General features: G+C 37.6%; 1 protein-coding gene across 2 annotated transcripts in view; it reads right to left on the bottom strand.

Annotated features, from left to right (window-relative positions):
* The window catches only part of HMCN1 (hemicentin 1), a 482,021-nt gene that overhangs the window by 123,159 nt on the left and 339,419 nt on the right, over positions 1-19,443 (bottom strand). For both annotated transcript variants that reach the window (XM_035010675.1, XM_035010676.1), the window contains exons 44-48: positions 18,782-18,943; positions 16,870-17,151; positions 14,711-14,878; positions 9,072-9,185; positions 8,407-8,493 (exon numbers count right to left, since the gene is read on the bottom strand). In XM_035010675.1, the coding sequence (XP_034866566.1) occupies positions 8,407-8,493; positions 9,072-9,185; positions 14,711-14,878; positions 16,870-17,151; positions 18,782-18,943 (813 nt within the window). The remainder of the gene's footprint in view (positions 1-8,406; positions 8,494-9,071; positions 9,186-14,710; positions 14,879-16,869; positions 17,152-18,781; positions 18,944-19,443) is intronic.

The following is a 19,443-nucleotide window of genomic DNA, read 5'->3' as shown; positions in this document are numbered from 1 at the left end:
AAAGAAAGAAAGAAAGAAAGAAAGAAAGAAAGAAAGAAAGAAAGAAAAGAAAGAAAGAAAGAAAGAAAGAAAGAAAAGAAAAAAGAAAAGAAAAAAAAGAAAGAAACAAATAAAAGAAAAGTGAAGAGAAGGGAAGGGAAAAAAGAAAAAGAGAAAAACAGTGAAGAAAGCCTATAAGACTTACGGAAGGCTATCAACAGAAACAATATACATATACGTTATGGGAATCCCAGAAGGACAAGAGATAGGGAAAAGGACAGAAAGTATATTTAGAGTAATAATGGCTGAAAACTTCCCAAACATAGGGAGAGAAATGGACATCCAGATTCATGAGGCCCAAAGGACCCCAAATTGGTTGAACTTGAAAAGGGCTACACTGAGACACATTATAATCATATTTTCAAAAGTCAAAGACAAAGACAGAATTTGAAAGCAGCAAGAGTAAAGTGTATTACATACAAAGGAAACCCCTAAGATTTTAGGCTGATTTTTCAAAAATAAGGACTACTTTGTATGCCAGGAAAGAACAGGATAATATATTCAAAATATTAAAAGAAAAGGGACCTGTCAATCAGGAATACTATAGCTGGCAAAGTGGGAGGGAAAGATAAAGATTTTCCTGAACAAACAAAAGCTGAGGGAGTTCATCCTCACTAGACCTGCCTTATAGGAAATGCTAAGGACATTCTCAAGTGGAAATACAAGGATGATAATTAATGTTGTAAAACATATGAATGTGTGTATAAAACTCACTGGTAATGGTAAATATGTAGTTAAAGTCATATTCTCTATGATTGTAATGGTGGTATGTAATTCACTTACAACTCTAAAAGTTAGAAAGTGAATGTATTTAAAATAACCATAACTGCAATAATTTGTTACTGGATACATGTAAAAAATATAAAAACTGCCACATCAATAACCTAAAATGTGAGGGGGAGAGAAGTAAAAGTATAAAGGTTATATATACTATCAAAATAAAGTTGTTATCAGCCTAAAATAAAATATATATATATATATATATTTTTTAAAGATTTTATTTATTTATTTGATAGAGAGAGTGAGGGAGCACAAGCAGGGGGAACAGTAGAGGGAGAGGGAGAAGCAGGCTTCCCGCTGAGCAGGGAGCCCGATGTGGGGCTCGATCCCAGGACCCTGGGATCATGACCTGAGCCGAAGGCAGACGATTAACCATCTGAGCCACCCAGGTGCCCCTAAAATAAAATATATTTTATGTAAGCCCCATGGTAAAGAAAAACCTATACTAGTTGCACAAAAGATTAGGATGAAGGAGTCAACAAAACAATTAGAAAACAATGAACAAATGTCAATAGTAAGTCCTCACTTATCAGTAATTACTTTAACATAAATGGATTAAATTCTCCAATCAAAAGACAGAGAATGACTGAATGCATTTAAAAAAACAAGATTCACGAATATGGGGCCTATAAGAGACTCACTTTAGCTTCAAAGATACACATAGACTGAGAGTGAAGGGATTTAAAAAGATATTTCAAGCAAATGGCAGCCCCCCAAAAGCAGGAATAGCTGCATTTATTTCAGATAAAATAAACTTTAAGCTAAAAATGGTCATAAGAGACAAAGAAGGTCATTATGCAATGATAAAAGGGTCAATTCTCAAGAAGATACAATAAATGTAAATATTTATGCACCCAACATTGGAACAACTAAATACATAAAACAAATACTAATAGAACTAAAGGGAGAGGGAGAAGGAAAGATGGCAGAGGAGTAGGGGACCCTATTTCAACTGGTCCCCGGAATTGAGCTGGATATCTACCAGACCACTCTGAGCACCCACGAAACCAGCCTGAGATGGAAGAAGATCTGGATCTCTACAAACAGAATATCACAGGTGGTTGGTTTTGAGGTACGAAGCGGGGAGCCCTGATTCCACGGGCAGATATCAGAGGATAAACGGCAGCGGGAGGGAGCCTGGCCGTGGGGATCCTACACTGCCGGTGAGCGACAGCCTCGCACAGCGCTCGCAGACCGGTAGCGGTGGGGAAAGGACTTTAGGGCAGCCCCAGGAGCAGAAACCCGGACTGGCGGGGGTCACGCATGCGAACTGGGAGCGGCTGGCAGTTTTAGAAGCACAAAGGGCAGAGGCGTGCTCTGACCTGGAGGCAGGACTGGGGGCGCTGCAGAGGGGCGCACAACTCAGGACGCTGCAATTTATAGCAGCACGGACAGAAACGGAGATGGTGTGGCCTGGAGAGCTCACTGAAGAACAGACTGCGGTCTCTCTGCTCTGAGGCAGAGGGTTGGAAAAGGTCTCTTCTGCTCTGACTCGCGGAAGAGACGCAGAAAGCCACCAGGGAAAGGCGCCAGAGAACAAAAGCCCCAAAGACTGATTCCCACTGAGCCCATCCCCCACCACAGGGGCCCAGGGCAACTCCGCCCAAACAGGGTTGCCTGAGTAACAGTGCGGCAGGCCCCTCCCGAAGAAGACAGGCTAGGAAAACAAGAGGCCAGCAACCCTAAGGTCCCAAGAAAACAGGTGCATCTTGCTTGGGTTCTGGTCAATAATTTGGACTTTATACATTCCCTCAAACACCCATCAACAGAATGACTAGGAGGAGGAACCCCCAAAATAGAAAAGACTCAGAGATTATGACTTATGCTGCAGATTTACAAATGGATGCAGATATAACCAAGATGTTGGAGATGGAATTCAGGCTAGCAATTGTGAAGACAATGGCTAGAATGGAGAAATCAATTAATGGCAACATAGAGTCTCTAAGGGCAGAAATAAAAGGTGAATTGGCAGAACTTAAAAATGCTATCAGTGAGATCCAATCCAATCTAGATAATCTAACAGCTAGGGTAAGTGAGGCAGAAGAATGAATAAGCGACCTGGAAGACAATATAATAGATAAAAAGGGAAAAGACGAGGCCAGGGAAAAACAACTCAGAATCCATAAAAATAGAATCAGAGAAATAAGTGACACCATGAAGTGTTCCAATATCAGAATAATTGGAATCCCGGAGGGAGTGGAGAGAGAGAGAGGACTAGAAGATGTATTTGAGCAAATCGTAGCTGAGAACTTCCCTAATCTGGGGAATGAAACAAACATTCCAGTCCTAGAGGCAGAGAGGACCCCTCCCAAGATCAAGGAAAACAGGCCAACACCTCGGCATGTGATAGTAAAACTTGCACATCTTAGAACCAAGGAAACCATCTTAAGGGCAGTTAGGGGAAAGAGATTCCTTATGTACAGAGGGAGGAACATCAGAATAACATCAGACCTATCCACAGAGACCTGGCAAGCCAGAAAGGCCTGGCAAGACATATTCAGGGTACTAAATGAGAAGAACATGCAGCCAAGAATACTTTATCCAGCAAGGCTCTCATTTAGAATGGATGGAGAGATGCAGAGCTTCCATGACCAGCAGAAGTTGAAAGAATATGTGACCACTAAGCCGGCCCTGCAAGAAATTAAGGGGGGTTCTATAAAAGGAGAAAAGACCCCAAGAGTGATCTACAACAGAAATTTACAGGGACAATCTATAAAAACAACGTCTTCACAGGCAACATGATGACAATTAATTCATATCTTTCAATAATCACTCTCAGCGTGAATGGCCTAAACGCTCCCATAAAACGGCACAGGGTTGCAGATTGGATAAAAAGACAGGACCCATCCATATGCTGTCTACAAGAGACTCATTTTGAATCTAAAGATACATCCAGACTGAAAGTGAAGGGATGGAGATCCATCTTCCATGCCAGCAGACCTCAAAAGGAAGCTGGGGTAGCAATTCTTATATCAGACAAATTAGATTTTAAACTAAAGTCTGTAATTAGAGACACAGAAGGACACTGTATCATTCTTAAAGGGTCTATCCAACAAGAATATCTAACAATTGTAAATATCTACACCCCCAACATGGGAGCAGTCATCTACATAAGCCAACTGTTAACTAAAATAGCCATGCTGATAACAATACGTTAATTGTAAGAGACCTCAATACTCCACTCTCAGCAACGGACAGATCATCTAAGCAGAAAATCAACAAGGAAACAAGAGCTTTGAATGACACATTGGACCAGATGGACCTCATAGATATTTACAGAACATTCCATCCTAAAACAACAGAATACTCATTCTCCTCGAGCTCACATGGAACTTTCTCCAGAATAGACCATATACTGGGTCACAAATCAGGTCTCAACCGATACCAAAAGATTGAGATTATTCCCTGCATATTCTCAGACCACAATGCTCTAAAACTGGAACTCAATCACAAGAAAAAATTTGGCAGAAATTCAAACACTTGGAAGCTAAAGACCACTCTGCTCAAGAATGTTTGGGTCAACCAGGAAATCAAAGAAGAACTTAAACAATTTATGGAAATCAATGAGAATGAAAACACATTGGTCCAAAACCTATGGGATACTGCAAAGGCGGTCCTAAGGGGGAAATACATAGCCATCCAAGCCTCACTCAAAAAAATAGAAAAATCCCGAATTCACCAACTAACTCTACACCTTAAAGAACTAGAGAAAAAGCAACAAACGATGCCTAAGCCACACATTAGAAGAGAAATAATTAAAATTAGAGCAACTCCTTTCAAGATACATCTCCAAAAGCTAGTGAAACAAAAGCAAAAATGAACTTTTGGGACTTCATCAAGATAAAAAGCTTCTGCACAGCAAAGGAAACAGTCAACAAAACAAAACAAAGAGGCAACCCAAAGAATGGGAGAAGGTATTTGCAAATGACACTACAGATAAAGGGCTTGTATCCAAGATCTATAAAGAACTTCTCAAACTCAACACCCAAAAAACAAATAATCAAGTCAAAAAGTGGGTAGAAGATATGAAAAGACACTTCTCTGAAGAAGACATACAAATGGCTAACAGACACATGAAAAAATGTTCATCATCATTAGCCATCAGGTAAATTCAAATCAAAACCACATCGAGATACCACATTACACCAGTTAGAATGGCAAAAATGGACAGGGAAAGAAACAACAAATGTTGGAGAGGTTGTGGAGAAAGGGAAACCCTCTTACACTGCTGGTGGGAATGCAAGTTGGTACAGCCACTTTGGAAAACAGTGTGGAGGTTCCTCAAAAATTTAAAAATAGAGCTACCCTATGACCCAGCAATTGCACTGCTGGGTATTTACCCCAAAGACACAGATGTAGTGAAAAGAAGGGCCATATGCACCCCAATGTTCATAGCAGCAATGTCCGCAATAGCCAAACTGTGGAAAGAGCCGAGATGCCCTTCAACAGATGAATGGATAAAGAAGATGTGGTCCATATATACAATGGACTATTAATCAGTCATCAGAAAGGATGAATACCCAACTTTTTACATCAACATGAATGGGACTGGAGGGGATTATGCTAAGTGAAATAAGTCAAGCAGAGAAAGTCAATTATCATATGGTTTCACTTATTTGTGGAACATAAGAAATAGCATGGAGGACATTAGGAGAAGAAAGAGAAAAATGAGGGGGAGGGAACTGGAGGGAGAGATGAACCATGAGAGACTATGGACTCTGAGAAACAAACAGGGTTTTAGAGGGGAGGTGGGAGGGGGTATTGGTTAGCCCGGTGATGGGTATTAAAGAGGGCACGTACTGCACAGAGCACTAGGTGTTATAAGAAAACAATGGACCGTGGAGCACTACATCAAAATCTAATGATGTATTTATGGTGACTAACATAACATAATAAAATTAAAAAAAAAAAAAAAGAACTAAAGGGAGAAATAAACAGCAATACAATAGCAGTTGGGGACCTTAAAACCCACTCCCAACAATGGAAAAATCATCTAGACAAGAATCTATTAGGAATAAATCTAATCAAGGAGGTGAAAAGTTATCTACACTGAAAACTGTAAGACACTGATGAAAGAAGTTGAAAAAGACATGAATAAATGCAAATATATCCTATATTAAGATTGGAAGAACTAGTATTGCTAAAATGTCCATACCACTTAAAGCCATTTATAGATGCAATGCACTCACTATGAAGATTCCAATGGCTTTTTTATAGAAATAGAAAAAACAGTCCTAAAATTCATTTGGCCCCAAAAGACCCAAACAGCCAAAGCAAATCTGAGGAAGAACAAAACTGGAGGCATCAAACTTCCTGATTCCAAACTATAATACAAAGCTAAGGTAATCCAAACAGTATGGCATTGGCATTAAAAAAGAAACAGACCAATGGGTCAGAATTATGTGCAAAGAAATAAACTCAGGCATATATGGTCAACTAATATTTGGATAAGGGATTCAAGAATAGTCGATGGAAAAGGTAGTCTCTTCAATTAATGGCATTGGAAAAATTAGATATTCATATGCAAAAAAATACAACTAGACTCCTGTCTTACACCACTCACAAAAATTAACTTGAAATGGATTAAAGACTTAAACATAAGACTGGAATCATAAAGCTCCTAGAAGAAAGCATAGTGACAAAACTCTTTGACATCAGCCTGAGAAATGATTTCTTGGATGTGACTAAAAGCACAAGCAAAAATAGTAAAAATAAACAAGTGGGAGTACACGAAACTAAAAAGCTTCTGCCTAGCAAAAGAAATCATTGACAAAATAAAAAGACAGCCTATGGAAGGGGAGAAAATATTTGCATACCACATATCTGATAAAGGATTAATATCCAAAATATATAAGGAACTTAATAGCAAAAAATCAAATAATATAATTTAAAAATTGGCAAAGGACCAGAATAGACATTTTTCCAAAGAAGACATACAGATGGCAATAAGGTACAGGAAAAGATGCTCAACATCACTAATCATTCGGAAATGCAAATAAAAACTACAATGAGATATCACCTCACACTTGTTAGAATGGCTATTCTCAAAAAGACGAGATGGTTAGTGTTGTTGAAAATGTGGAGAAAAGGGAACCCTTGTGCGCAGTTAGTGGAAATGCAAATTGACATAGCTCCTATGGAAAACAGTATGGAGATCTCAAAAAATTAAAAATAGAATTACCACATGATCCAGTGATTCCCCTTCTGGGCATATATTTGAAAATACTGAAATCATTATCTTGAAAAGATTTCTGCACTGCCATGTTCACTGCAGCATTATTCACAATAATTTAAATATGAAAGCAATAAGTGTCCATTGACAAGTGAATGGATAAAGAAAATGCGGTGTGTGTATGTATGTGTGTGTGTGTGTGTATACACACACATATATACATACACAATGGAATGTCATTCAGCCATAAAGAAGGAAATTCTGCCGTTTGCAATGGCAAGGATGGACCTTGAGGGCATTAAGCTACGTGAAAGAGTCAGGCAGAGAAAACAAATACTGTATGGTCTCACTTATATGTGCGACTTGATAAAATCAAAACTCATAGCAACCAAGAAAAGACTGGTGCTTGCCAGAGAGAGAAGAGCGGTGGGGGGAATGGTTGAAGGTGCTCAGAGGTACAAACTTCCAGTCACAAGATAAGTAAGCTCTGGGGCTGTAATGCACAGCATGGTTACTACAGCTAACAATACAGTATTATATATTTGAAAGCTGCTCAGAGAATTGATCTTAAAAGTTCTCATCACAAGAAAAAAAAATTGTAACTATGTGAGATGATGAATGTTTAAACTTATTGTGGTGCTCATTTTGAAGTTTATATACTTATATATATAATATATATGTATAATCATTATGTTGTACACCTTAAACTTACACAATGTTGTATGTCAATTATATCTCAAGAAAACTAAGAGAAAAAATAAAGAGTAACTGAAAACCAAATGCCAGTGTAAAAAAACCAAACAAACTGGAAGCCTCAAGGAGAGGATGCTATAAAATGTAGGCAGCTGGTCCATATGCAACAGTTGTTACTTACCATATCATTTCTAGGGAAAAAAATAGCAGGCTAAGTAATAGTATATAACACAATCTTTATATCTGCCTTGCTTAAAATAGAAACATTTCCTTGCTTACTTAAAGGCATGTAAACTATGAAATAAGAAACTAATCAAATCTTCCCTAAAACACTGGCTTTCTATGTTATGTGCTACTCCCATTGTTATTTTAAAACTCCAAGACCATCTTTACTAAAAACAAACAAATAAAAAAAACTAAAAAAAAAAAAAAAAGCCAAACAGACTTGAAAATGTCCTCTTAGAGATTTATTTACTTTCATTACAATAACACACTGCATCACTGGTAAGGATGGTAAAATTTGTCAGTGTAGGAGTATTCTTATTTCCACAGAATCTGAGAAGTTTCCTCCTACACTTCCACTGGCTCTCCTCAACTAGAATTCAATTTTAAATGCTTATTATAGTAGTTTGACTTTTTCTCAACTAATTAAGATACATAGTGGAGGCAATAAATAATCAGTGAGTGGAGAACAGCAGAAGCTCAAGAGCTAAGTCCCTTACCTGTCACTTCACAAGTCAGTATAACACTCTGTTTCTCTTTTACCTTCACATCTTCCAATGTATTTTCACCCACAATGTGAGGTGGCACTAAAGAAAAAAAAATTAAATGAAGAAAAAAACAGAAAAAGTAAGCAACAATTCTCACAGCGGGGTTGTTATTCCAAAGACATCTATGTTTACATTTTTATTAAGCTATATAACCTTTAAAACAACCCCCCCCAAATATCATTATTTGTTTACTAGAATAATGTCATAAAACTATTTTGATCAATTCTAATTTTAAGATATAAAGTTATATGTCATGGATTCAGTTATAATGAATTTTATTATAACAGAAGTTATAAAGTCTGGATAAAAATGTCAACAAGTTAATAAGAACATTTATTAGACATTTACTTCTCCCACTGTAACTCTGATAAGTACTCACGTTAAACAAGCTATCAGAGTCTAAACAATTGTGAACTGAAAAGACACAGCATTTCAGCCATTTTAATCCAACTGATTACATCCAAATTATTCTAACATTGAATTACTGACAAGAGTGTCAGTCCAGGGGCCAAAGAATATATAAATGTGAGATCAAGCTGTAGATAAATTTTAACTACATCCAGAATGTATTAAGTCAATTAGATTATTTTTCGAGATATTGAAAATTATAAAAATACCTAATACTGAAAGTCCAAAGATTTTTCTTTCTTCACCAGCTGCATTCCTTACAATGCAAATATACTGGCCACCATCTTCTGTTCTGGTCTGCATCAACCGCAGAGTCCTGCCTCCTGGGGAAGCAAACCACCACATGACTCAAAAAGAAATCTATAACTTTGCAAGTTGGCCAAGTAATGCTCAATTTAGGTAAAATTCAGTCAATATGCTTCAAAGGCCTTTAACATTCATTAATATCAAGCTTTTTAAAAATCATATGCTTTAAGCCTATATGAAGCAGAAAAGATAATTCAGAAGAATTTTATGGTCCAATGGCTAAAAAAATAAATACAATGCTAGGTGACAACAAGCAAGAAATGGAGTTTCAGAGACGTGATGTTTGAACATAATCTTAAGAGGCAAGCGTATATAAAGATTTATTTATTTATTTGAAAGAGAGAGAGAAAGCACATGAGCAGAAGGGGCAGGGAGAGAGAGAGAGAATCTCAAGCAGACTTTGCACTCAGCGCAGAGCCTGACATGAGGCTCGATCTAATGACCCTGAGATCACGACCTGGGCCAAAACTAAGAGTCCGATGCTTAACCGACTACTCCACCCAGGTGCCCCAAGGTAAGTTTATTTTAATACAGAGAAGGGCTGAGAGACACCATTATAGGTAGAATATGAATGAGGATATAGAGTAGAAAGTAGATGTGAGTTGGTACTTAAAGGAGAGCAGGTGGAACAAATAGAGAGAGGAGGCTAGCTGGAGTAATGGCTGGCAGATGGCCAGATTCTCTGGGCCCTTGAATGCTATGCTAAGGAACCTGGACTTTATTGTGTTCACTTAAACCTATGGAAGTGTGTAAACAAACAAACAAACAAAACGGAGATTTGTGCTTTAGAAAGACAACTGTGACAGGATGTTTAGGAAAAGATTCCCAGTTTGCCACTGGGCTTGTGAAATGGAAATGTGAGAAAGAGGTCTACACCAGCAACCCAGATTGGGATGACATCAGTAGAGAAGGAATGGGAGAAACCCTGAAGACCGACTACTGGTTTTCAATGGAGTATCATGGAATCCTAGAATTATTTCAATCAAAGTCTATGGGGGGGGTCCCTTGATTCGCTCATGCAACTCTGCCTTTTTACTTTTTATATTTTGAACTTCTATGTAATAAAGGTTACACTTCTTCATCCAAGAAATGCTTGTAGACTGAGAGGGCAACTCTGATATGCAAAAGGGTAGAATTTGGAAAGAGACTCCATTGAAGGACAAAGGAAGAGGAGCCAGCAACTGGGACTGAAACAAAGCCTGCAGAGACGAACAGCCACTGAGAGAGGAGACTCCTTGAAACCATTTGAGAAGTAAATTTTAAGAAAAAAAAAAAAAAAAAAAAAGGAAATCATGTCTTAGATTTCATAATACTTTTCTACCTGGTGTATTTTTGCTTGGTACCCTGAATTTGGAACTAAAACAATTGAAATGGTTAAACATGAAATTTTCATGTGAATATTCACCTGGCTCTGGATTCGTCAGGAGTGTCCATCTGTTTTCTGTTTTTATAAACACAACAAGCTGTCACTGAGCTTTTCCTAGAAGCAACCTCCCCATCTTCAACTGGTTGAAAGGTAAACTTAGTAGTAACTTATTTACATAAACAAGGCTGATTACCAAAATTCAATCTTCTTTCCCCCCAACTGAATTTAAATAAGGGAAGGTAATACAGAAATTATCTAAACATGTCAAAAAACTCGTGTTGATCAGGCAAGGATTCAAGCACTCACTGCTACCTCAGGTTAGTGAGACCACACTATGATTCCAGTTGAGAGATATTAGATCAGTACAGCTGTTATGAGTTACTGCTAGCCCTGTAAACCTCAGCCTCCTGCCTCATGATCTTTCTCGTGTTTCCTGGTCCTCTCACTTAATCCAGTGAAAAACAAAAACAAAAAGAAAGAAGACATCCAAATGGCCAACAGACACATGAAAAAGTGCTCAACATCACTCGGCATCAGGGAAATACAAATCAAAACCTCAATGAGATACCACCCCACACCAGTCAGAATGGCTAAAATTAACAAGTCAGGAAATGACAGATGTTGGCAAGGATGCAGAGAAAGGGGAACCCCCCTACACTGTTGGTGGGAATGCAAGCTGGTGCAGCCACTCTGGAAAACAGTATGGAGGTTCCTCAGAAAGTTGAAAATAGAGCTACTCTACAACCCAGCAATTGCACTACTAGGTATTTACCCCAAAGATACAAATGTAGTGATCCAAAGGGGCACATGCATCCCAATGTTTATAGCAGCAATGTCCACAATAGCCAAACTATGGAAAGAGCCTAGATGTCCATCAACAAATGACTGGGTAAAGAAGATGTGGGGTGTGTGTGTGTGTGTGTGTACACTGGAATATTATGCAGCCATCAAAAAAATGAAATCTTGCCATTTGTGACAATATGGATGGAACTAGAGGGTATTATGCTAAGTGAAATAAGTCAATCAGAGAAAGACAAGTATCATATGATCTCACTGATATGAGGAATTTGAGAAACAAGACAGAGGATCATAGGGGAAGGGAGAGAAAAATGAAACAAGATGAAACCAGAGAAGGAGACAAACCGTAAAAGACTCTTAATCTTAGGAAACAAACTGAAGGTGGTTGGAGTGGAGGGGGGTGGGAGGGACGGGGTGGCTGGGTGATAGACACTGGGGAGGGTATGTACTATGGTGAGCACTGTGAATTGTGTAAGACTGATGAATCACAGACCTGCACCCCTGAAACAAATAATACATTATATGTTAATTAAAAAAAAAACTGCAAAAAAAAAAAAAGAACTGACAGTAAGTGATACTTAAATGGAGATGTTTCTTGTACCTATTAAATCCTTACAGCAGCTATCTGTTCTTGGCAGATAACTCTGTAACAATGACAGGGCCTTCACAAAAATACTGCTTTCAGAAAATCTGTACTTAAAGTCTCCGGAGAACTAATCTTAATGGAAGAGAAGTGTGCAGCAGACCAATGACCAAGCAATTCATATGCCATTCATCTGATTCTCATTCATCTATTGCACAATACACATGTTCAGACTGTAAAACTGGCAGCGTCACAAGGTCAAATACTCTGAATGTGTTCACTCAGGGATCTCCAGCTGCTAGCCAAGCAAAACAAAACTAAATAAAACCAACACACCACTCCCGCAGATCTATAATAAGCCAGAGTTCATCACTCTTTGTGATAGTGGAACATCACAACTATCTTGCCCTTTTCGTTTCCAGGAGCCCTGATGTAGCTATTATATTTAAAAAGAGTCCTACTTTTTCAGCGATTAAGAATAAAAAAAAAAAGCCAAAAATACGAGGATAATTTCAAGACAGGAAGATAATGGGTTCAGGTCTTTGGTAACCAAACTAATACAACTTTTGCCATTAGTATGCATTTCCTAAGATCAACGGAGACTGGGACACCTGCACAAAGGAAAACAATGTAGTAAGGAAACAGGAAAACTTCCCAGGACAGGGACACCTAAACCTTTTACCCGGTTGTCTATGGCAATGGCAAACATGTATTGGATGCTTACCATATAAGCAGGTGCTGTGTTAACTGCTTTACATACATACATGGACCCATTTCATCTTTACAAAAACCCTAAGAGGCAAATTCTATTAACACTTTCACTTTATAAGTGAAGAGATGCAAGTTAGCAAAGTTAAGTAACTTGCTTGAGATCATGACTCTAGTGAGAATTATAGGAAATAAGTATAACAATATATATTCTTGGGCGCCTGGGTGGCTCAGTTGGTTAAGCGACTGCCTTCAGCTCAGGTCATGAACCTGGAGTCCCGGGATCGAGTCCCGCATCGGGCTCCCTGCTCAGCGGGGAGTCTACCTCTCCCTCTGACTCTCCCCCTCTCATGCTCTCTCTCTATCACTATCTCTCAATAAATAAATAAAAATCTTAAAAAAAAAAAACAATATATATTCTTCATCGAGCTCTTATCATTTATAGACCAACATCTTGAAAAAAGAGAGGGACCTTCTGATATTTAGACCTAATTCAAACACTAGGAAAGGATCTTTTCAGAAAAAGCCTTCAAAAGTGGGAATTTAAACTTTGTTTGAACAAATTTAGAGGTAGGAGGTCACTTACTCTTAAAAATAGTTCATCTTGACTTTAAACAATATAAATATTTTTTAAGTTGCTTATACTGAGACCCAAGTCTGTCCCTAGAATCTTTCATACACTGGCATTGCTTTTAACCTCTGGAACTAGACAGAACCAACGTAATCCTTTTCTGTGCCCTGGTTCTTCAAGTATTTAAATTTAATTTTCACTATGTAACCGGTTATAAGGTTACATAGAGTTTATTTTTCCAGGTTAAATATAATCAGAAATATAAATTATTTTGCAATAATTTACCATCATGGTTATCCTTCTTTGAAAATATTGTCAATAAATCCTTCCTCTAGTCTTCCTAATGAGTAAGTTGGTCTCAATTGGTCTCTTCCTTTTTTTATTCATGAAAATATATTTTATTAATGTGGTGAAATATTGTATTTATTTTCTTGATAACCACATTACACTGTTAATGCATGCTGAATAACAAACACAATTCAGAGATCTTCTTATATGAAGAATTCTGAAGCTATAGGTTGCCCAAATTTTCATCATTTTTTTAAGATTTATTTATTTTAGAGAGAGAAAGAGAGAGAGTGCAATCAGGGGGAGGGGCAGAGGGAGACAGAGTGAGAGAGAAGCAGACACCCTGCTCAGCGCTAGCCCAATGCAGGACTCGATCTCACAACCATGAGATCATGACCTGAGAGGAAATCAAGAGTGGGAGGCTTAGCCCACTGAGCCACCCAGGCACCCCTCATCATTTTTTTTTTAAAATGTAAGTGCAGCAGTTTATTTAACTTTCATTTTGTTAGGTTTAACTCAAACGTTCCAGGGTGAGGTGTGTTTGAATTCAGATGCCTTCACTCAACACATTAGATATTCTTCTAAGTGTCCAAGCCTTTTATTAACCACAGCTTGGCAAGATTGTTTTCTCGGTCTGTATCCAAATCATTGCTAAAGGGGCAAAGCCCAGACTCGTGTGCCATGGCCCCAAGAACCCTCTCTTCATGCTTGCACTGCTCCATAACTAACAAGCTCATAGATTTTCTCACATAATCAGATGAAGAATAAGCTGAATATCCTCTTTACAATAATGATAAAGTCCTAGCTCACAGGAAACTAACCCATCCTGGAAATACAAAACTCACTCAGATGAAATACTTGGTTAATGGAGATTTGTTACATAACTTGATTCATTCTAGACTCTGGCTTTAATTTCAGCACTTCTTTTCATCCTCACTTTTCAAGTGGGTTGGTACTCATTGCAGCATGAATATTATGACATCCCCATGATTTAAGTAAAAAGCAAGTGCCAAGATTTCTTTTTAAAGAGGATCTAGAGATATCTCAAGATCCCCCCCCTCCTTTTCATGTAGCTTTTCATGCCTTTCTAAATATTTTTTTCTTAACATGATCAGCATTATAGTAAGCAACTAGATCAAAAGGAAAAAAATAAAATACAGAGAAATTAAGGGGAAACTGTGGCCATATGAAGCTAACCAGGTTATCAGTGTATGAAAATTTCTAATACCTGAGAGAATTCTCACAGAACTGCTAAGGTTGACAGGCCAGCCATCTTTAAGCCAGGTAATCGAAGGCAGGGGGATTCCTGAAGCTTCACAAGTCAGAGATACTGAGTTCTTTTCCACGACACTGATATTTTCCGGTATCCCATGGTTTCCTGTGATGGCTGGAGGGGCTGTATGGTAGAACAAATAAGAAAAGGAAAAGAAATTATCTAATATATATCAAACACCAAATCCTCAACAGCCTATGGTTAATAAGATGACTTCCATTTCCTGGTCAACAATAAGCAAAATAAGCAATTAAAACAATAAGCTTATTAGAAGTAGCAATATTTTTAGTGTGACATTCTTGGAAGTAAAAACGTTGCTTCTTCCCCACTCATAGCAGTAAAGGACTTTCATATTGTTATTCTATTGGTGGTGAATGATTTTCTATGAGTCACTCAGCTTGTCTGGTAAATCTCTAATACGGATTCATGACCTTCTTATAGGCAGAATTTTCTAACAAATAAATCTAATCCTAAAAATTAAAATATTCTAACAAAAAAGATGCTTAATATTAAAACTTCTTCTCTTTTACATTCTGATTATGTTAGCTTTGGCTAACATATTTGCTGCAAACTACAGGATATTAATACTGGACTTTGTGCATGTCCTAATTGAAGTTATAAGATTGTGTCTTATAAATTTATCATTGTTTCTGTAGATTTAAAAATTGCAGGGGCACCTGGGTGGCTCAGTCAGTTAAGCATGTGACTCTTGATTTCAGCTCAGGTCTTGATCTCAGGGTTGTGAGTTCAAGCCCCCGTGAGTTAAAAAAAAAAAAAAATGCAATTCCTAGAGACTCTATCCAAAAACTGTTAGAACTAATAAATGAATTCATTAAAGTTGCAGGATACAAAATCAATACATAAAATCTATTGCATTTTTATACATTAATAATGAAACATATAAAGTGAAAGTAAGAAAACAATCCTATTTACAATTCCATCAAAAAGAATAAAATACATGGAATAAATTAACCATAGAAGAAAAAGACCTGTGTGTTGAATACTACAATAACGAAAGAAACTGAAGAAGGCACAGATAAAAGGACTGAGGAATAATATTGTCAAAATGTCCATACTACCCAAAGTAATGCAATCTCTATTAAAATTCCAATGGCATTTTCCACAGAAATAGAATAAACAATCCTAAAATTTATATGTAACCACAAAGGACCCCAAATAGCCAAAGCAATCTTGAGAAAGAACAGAGCTGGAGGCATCACACTCCCTAATTTCAAACTATTCTACAAAGCTATAGTAATTAAAACAGTATGGTATTGGCATAAAAACAGACACATAAATCAACGGTACAGAATGGAGAGCCCAGAAATAAACCCCCTCATATATGGTTAATCATTTTACAACAAAGAAGCCAGGAATATCTGATGGGGGAAAAGACAGTCTCTTCATTGAATGGTGCTGGGAAAAATTGGATAGCCAAATGCAAAAGAATGAAACCGGACCACTATCTTACACCATACATAAAAAAAATTAAAAAAAAACAACAAAACAAACACACCAAGTTCATAGGTACAGAGAACAGTCAGGGGAGGGGCAAACTATTTTTGTTTTTAGTTTAAATAAACTGAAAAAAAAAGAAAAAATTAAAATTGCAATTCAAATTATATGTATACAAATAACTGTCCCTAAGTACATGTATGCTTGGTCTATTCCTATTGACATTTATGACTCATTAATTAGAATATTAAAGCTAACTTCAGAACAACTCATGAGCAACTGATGTTTAGTCAGTAAATTCTAAGGAACCAAGGCTTATACTAACCAAGACAGCAAATCTGGAAAACAGAGAATCAAGGAATATTACTTAGGATAGCACTGGTTCAAAAGTACTTGAAGAAGACAATTAGAGAATTAAATCTACTTTACTATGTACTTTTCTAAGAGAATTTCCAATATATGCCTGTTTCAGCAAGGTAAGAAATGGGAGGTCAAGCATAAAAGGATAAGTGATGCGACTGGTCCAGAGAAAAGGTACATATGCAGAAAATCATAGACTATACATAAAAGATGCAACTCTTAAGGCTTATGTTTCCCATCCAGGATGCTATAGATTATAATGGCCACTGAATAGACTTATTGAGCTTCTTTATACTTACTATGTACACTTAAGTCATATTTTCTGTCAGTCATTCCTGCTACATTTACAGCAACACACACATAACGGCCTGTGTCAGATACATGAATGTTCTTCAGCTGAAGGATGTGACCTTCATCCAATATTTCCATTCCCCTTCCCTTGGTCAAAGGGTGGCCATCTTTCATCCAGGTCACTTTTGGTTGAGGAATACCCTGCACCTCACACTCCAAGGAAATACTCTTCCCTCGAGTAACAATGATTTCAGTAGGGTGGCTGCCACTATTGGATATAGTTGGTCGAACTGAAAAAAAAAAAAAAAAAGAAAAGAAAAAAATAGTAAAGTAGGAAATGTCTGCTTCAAGTCTTGCATAAGAATTCGTATCAGCCAAAGTTAAACTCATTTTTTATGTCGAAATATTAACTACTAAAGAAAAGACCCAGGGCTAACAGACAAAGCATTGCTATATTGAGAGGTAGAATTCCTCTCCAATGTTTCTAAATGTGTTCATGCTTAGAATAAAGCTTTAAACACAGTAAGAAAAGAATTCTGTGTTTGTTAATTTCCCTGATTTTTAACAAGTTATACAAATACTTGAACTTATCTTTCATAGCCCTAATTTACAGAAGCCTTCCTACTAACATTAAAATAGATACGGTAGCCTCGCTCACAATCAATTCCTTTCTTCCTTCTACACTCCACTACAGGAGATGGAAAGCTGAGACTGTTTTTCATTCTTCTCTGAAAATTGAGGTGGCCACACGAATCAATTCAGGCCTATAAAATCTAAATAAAGGTCTGCCTGGTGGGCGTGGGGGATGAGGGGAATGGGTTGGGAATTTTTTTGCTGTCCCAATGAAAGGAAAACATACCACTCCTTACCCTTATTTTTGCCTTCAATGTGGACTTGATACCACAGTTGAAGCAATGATCTTGAGACCACATAGGTAGGAGCAGGAGAATCCTAGCTCTCCTGTCTTTATATGAATAAAGTTCTGACCAACTCCAGGGACTGCCAACCTCAGGCTTCTCATTATGTGAGAAAATAAGTCTCTAATTGGTTAAGCCACTGATCACCAGTTATTCTGTAGTTTTGTAGCTGTATTTACCTAATTGATACTAATTCTAAGAAGAAAAACTAGACCAATTCTTTTTTTTTTTTTTTTTTAAGATTTTATTTATTTATTTGAGACAGAGAGAGCACATGAGACGGGGGGAGGGTCAGAGGCAGAAGCAGACTCCCTGCTGAGCAGGGAGCCCGAAGCGGGACTCGATCCTGGGACTCCAGGATCATGACCTGAGCCGAAGGCAGTCGCTTAACCAACTGAGCCACCCAGGCGCCCAAAACTAGACCAATTCTAATACATAGGTGTGTGGGGGAAGAAACATAGGCTAGTTAGTAATCTTGGGTTCTAGTGCCAGTCCTACTACAATCAAGTCAGGTGACCTTGGTCAGTCATGGAAACCTCTCTGGGCTTAGATGACTACATATGCAAAGTGGAGGCAATAATTTTGTTTCATATCATAGTTCATGTAAAGGTTAAATGAGATAATGTGAATATTTAAAACACTTTCAAATCTTACATAAATTAAATATTCTTTAAGATAGTTTTACATTTTGCAAATATACCCTATGATACAACACCATCTCTCCCCATTCCACACATCCACTATCCTGCCCCCGATACATTACAACCATATTGATGTGTCTTCTATTAGCATGCTGATGCAGAGTGCACAGCTGTATTGCTAAATGAATAACAGACAGAAATAAGCAATTGCTCTTTGTTTATGTCAGCACAGTTTAAATTTGTGAGTCTTATGATAGGTATATTATAACCATACTACCTTGAATGTATCTTAGAAGATATAAAGAAAAAGCAAAAGGAAAGACAGAGAGATTAAAAGAAAGTCTGGCTAATCAATAACTTACTATAAACTTGCAGACTGTAGTCTTTCTTTGCAGTTCCAGCAACGTTTGATGCCACACACGTATACAGCCCTGCATCGGATTTTTCCGCAACTGAGATCTGTAACTGTCTGCCTCCAGATAAAGTTCTGACTCGCCCTGCAGAATCAGCCAGCACTGGGGAGCCTACAAAGAAGACAAAATGCCAGAATATGAAGCAAAAATATATAACATTTTGTGTACATACTCTGATAAGTACGTTTATTTACATCTTATTTCAAGAACCTAAAAGGCAGATGACACTGTAAAATAATCCTATGCAAAAAGAAGGAGAAGAAGGCAGGAGAGGAGAGGCAGGAGGAAGAGGAGATATTTATCAAGATTATCTACTGCAGGGGTGCCTGGGTGGCTCAGTCGTTAAGTGTCTGCCTTTGGCTCAGGTCATGATCCCAGGGTCCTGGGATCGAGCCCCACATCGGGCTCCCTGCTCCGTGGGAATACTGCTTCTTCCTCTCCCACTCCCCCTGCTTGTGTTCCCTCTCTCACTGTCTCTCTGTCAAATAAATAAATAAAATCTTAAAAAAAAAAAAAAAAGATTATCTTCTGCAAATTTTTTTTCAATCAGTATTACATTTGAAAGCATACTTAGAAAAATAAAGTAAAATCTTAAAACAATAAAACAAAAT

The sequence above is a fragment of the Mirounga leonina genome, unplaced genomic scaffold (genome assembly GCF_011800145.1).
Source record: "Mirounga leonina isolate KUSES-001 unplaced genomic scaffold, KU_Mleo_1.0 Mir_154, whole genome shotgun sequence".
Lineage (NCBI taxonomy): Eukaryota > Metazoa > Chordata > Mammalia > Carnivora > Phocidae > Mirounga > Mirounga leonina.
This window is presented reverse-complemented; position numbering and strand designations above follow the sequence as displayed.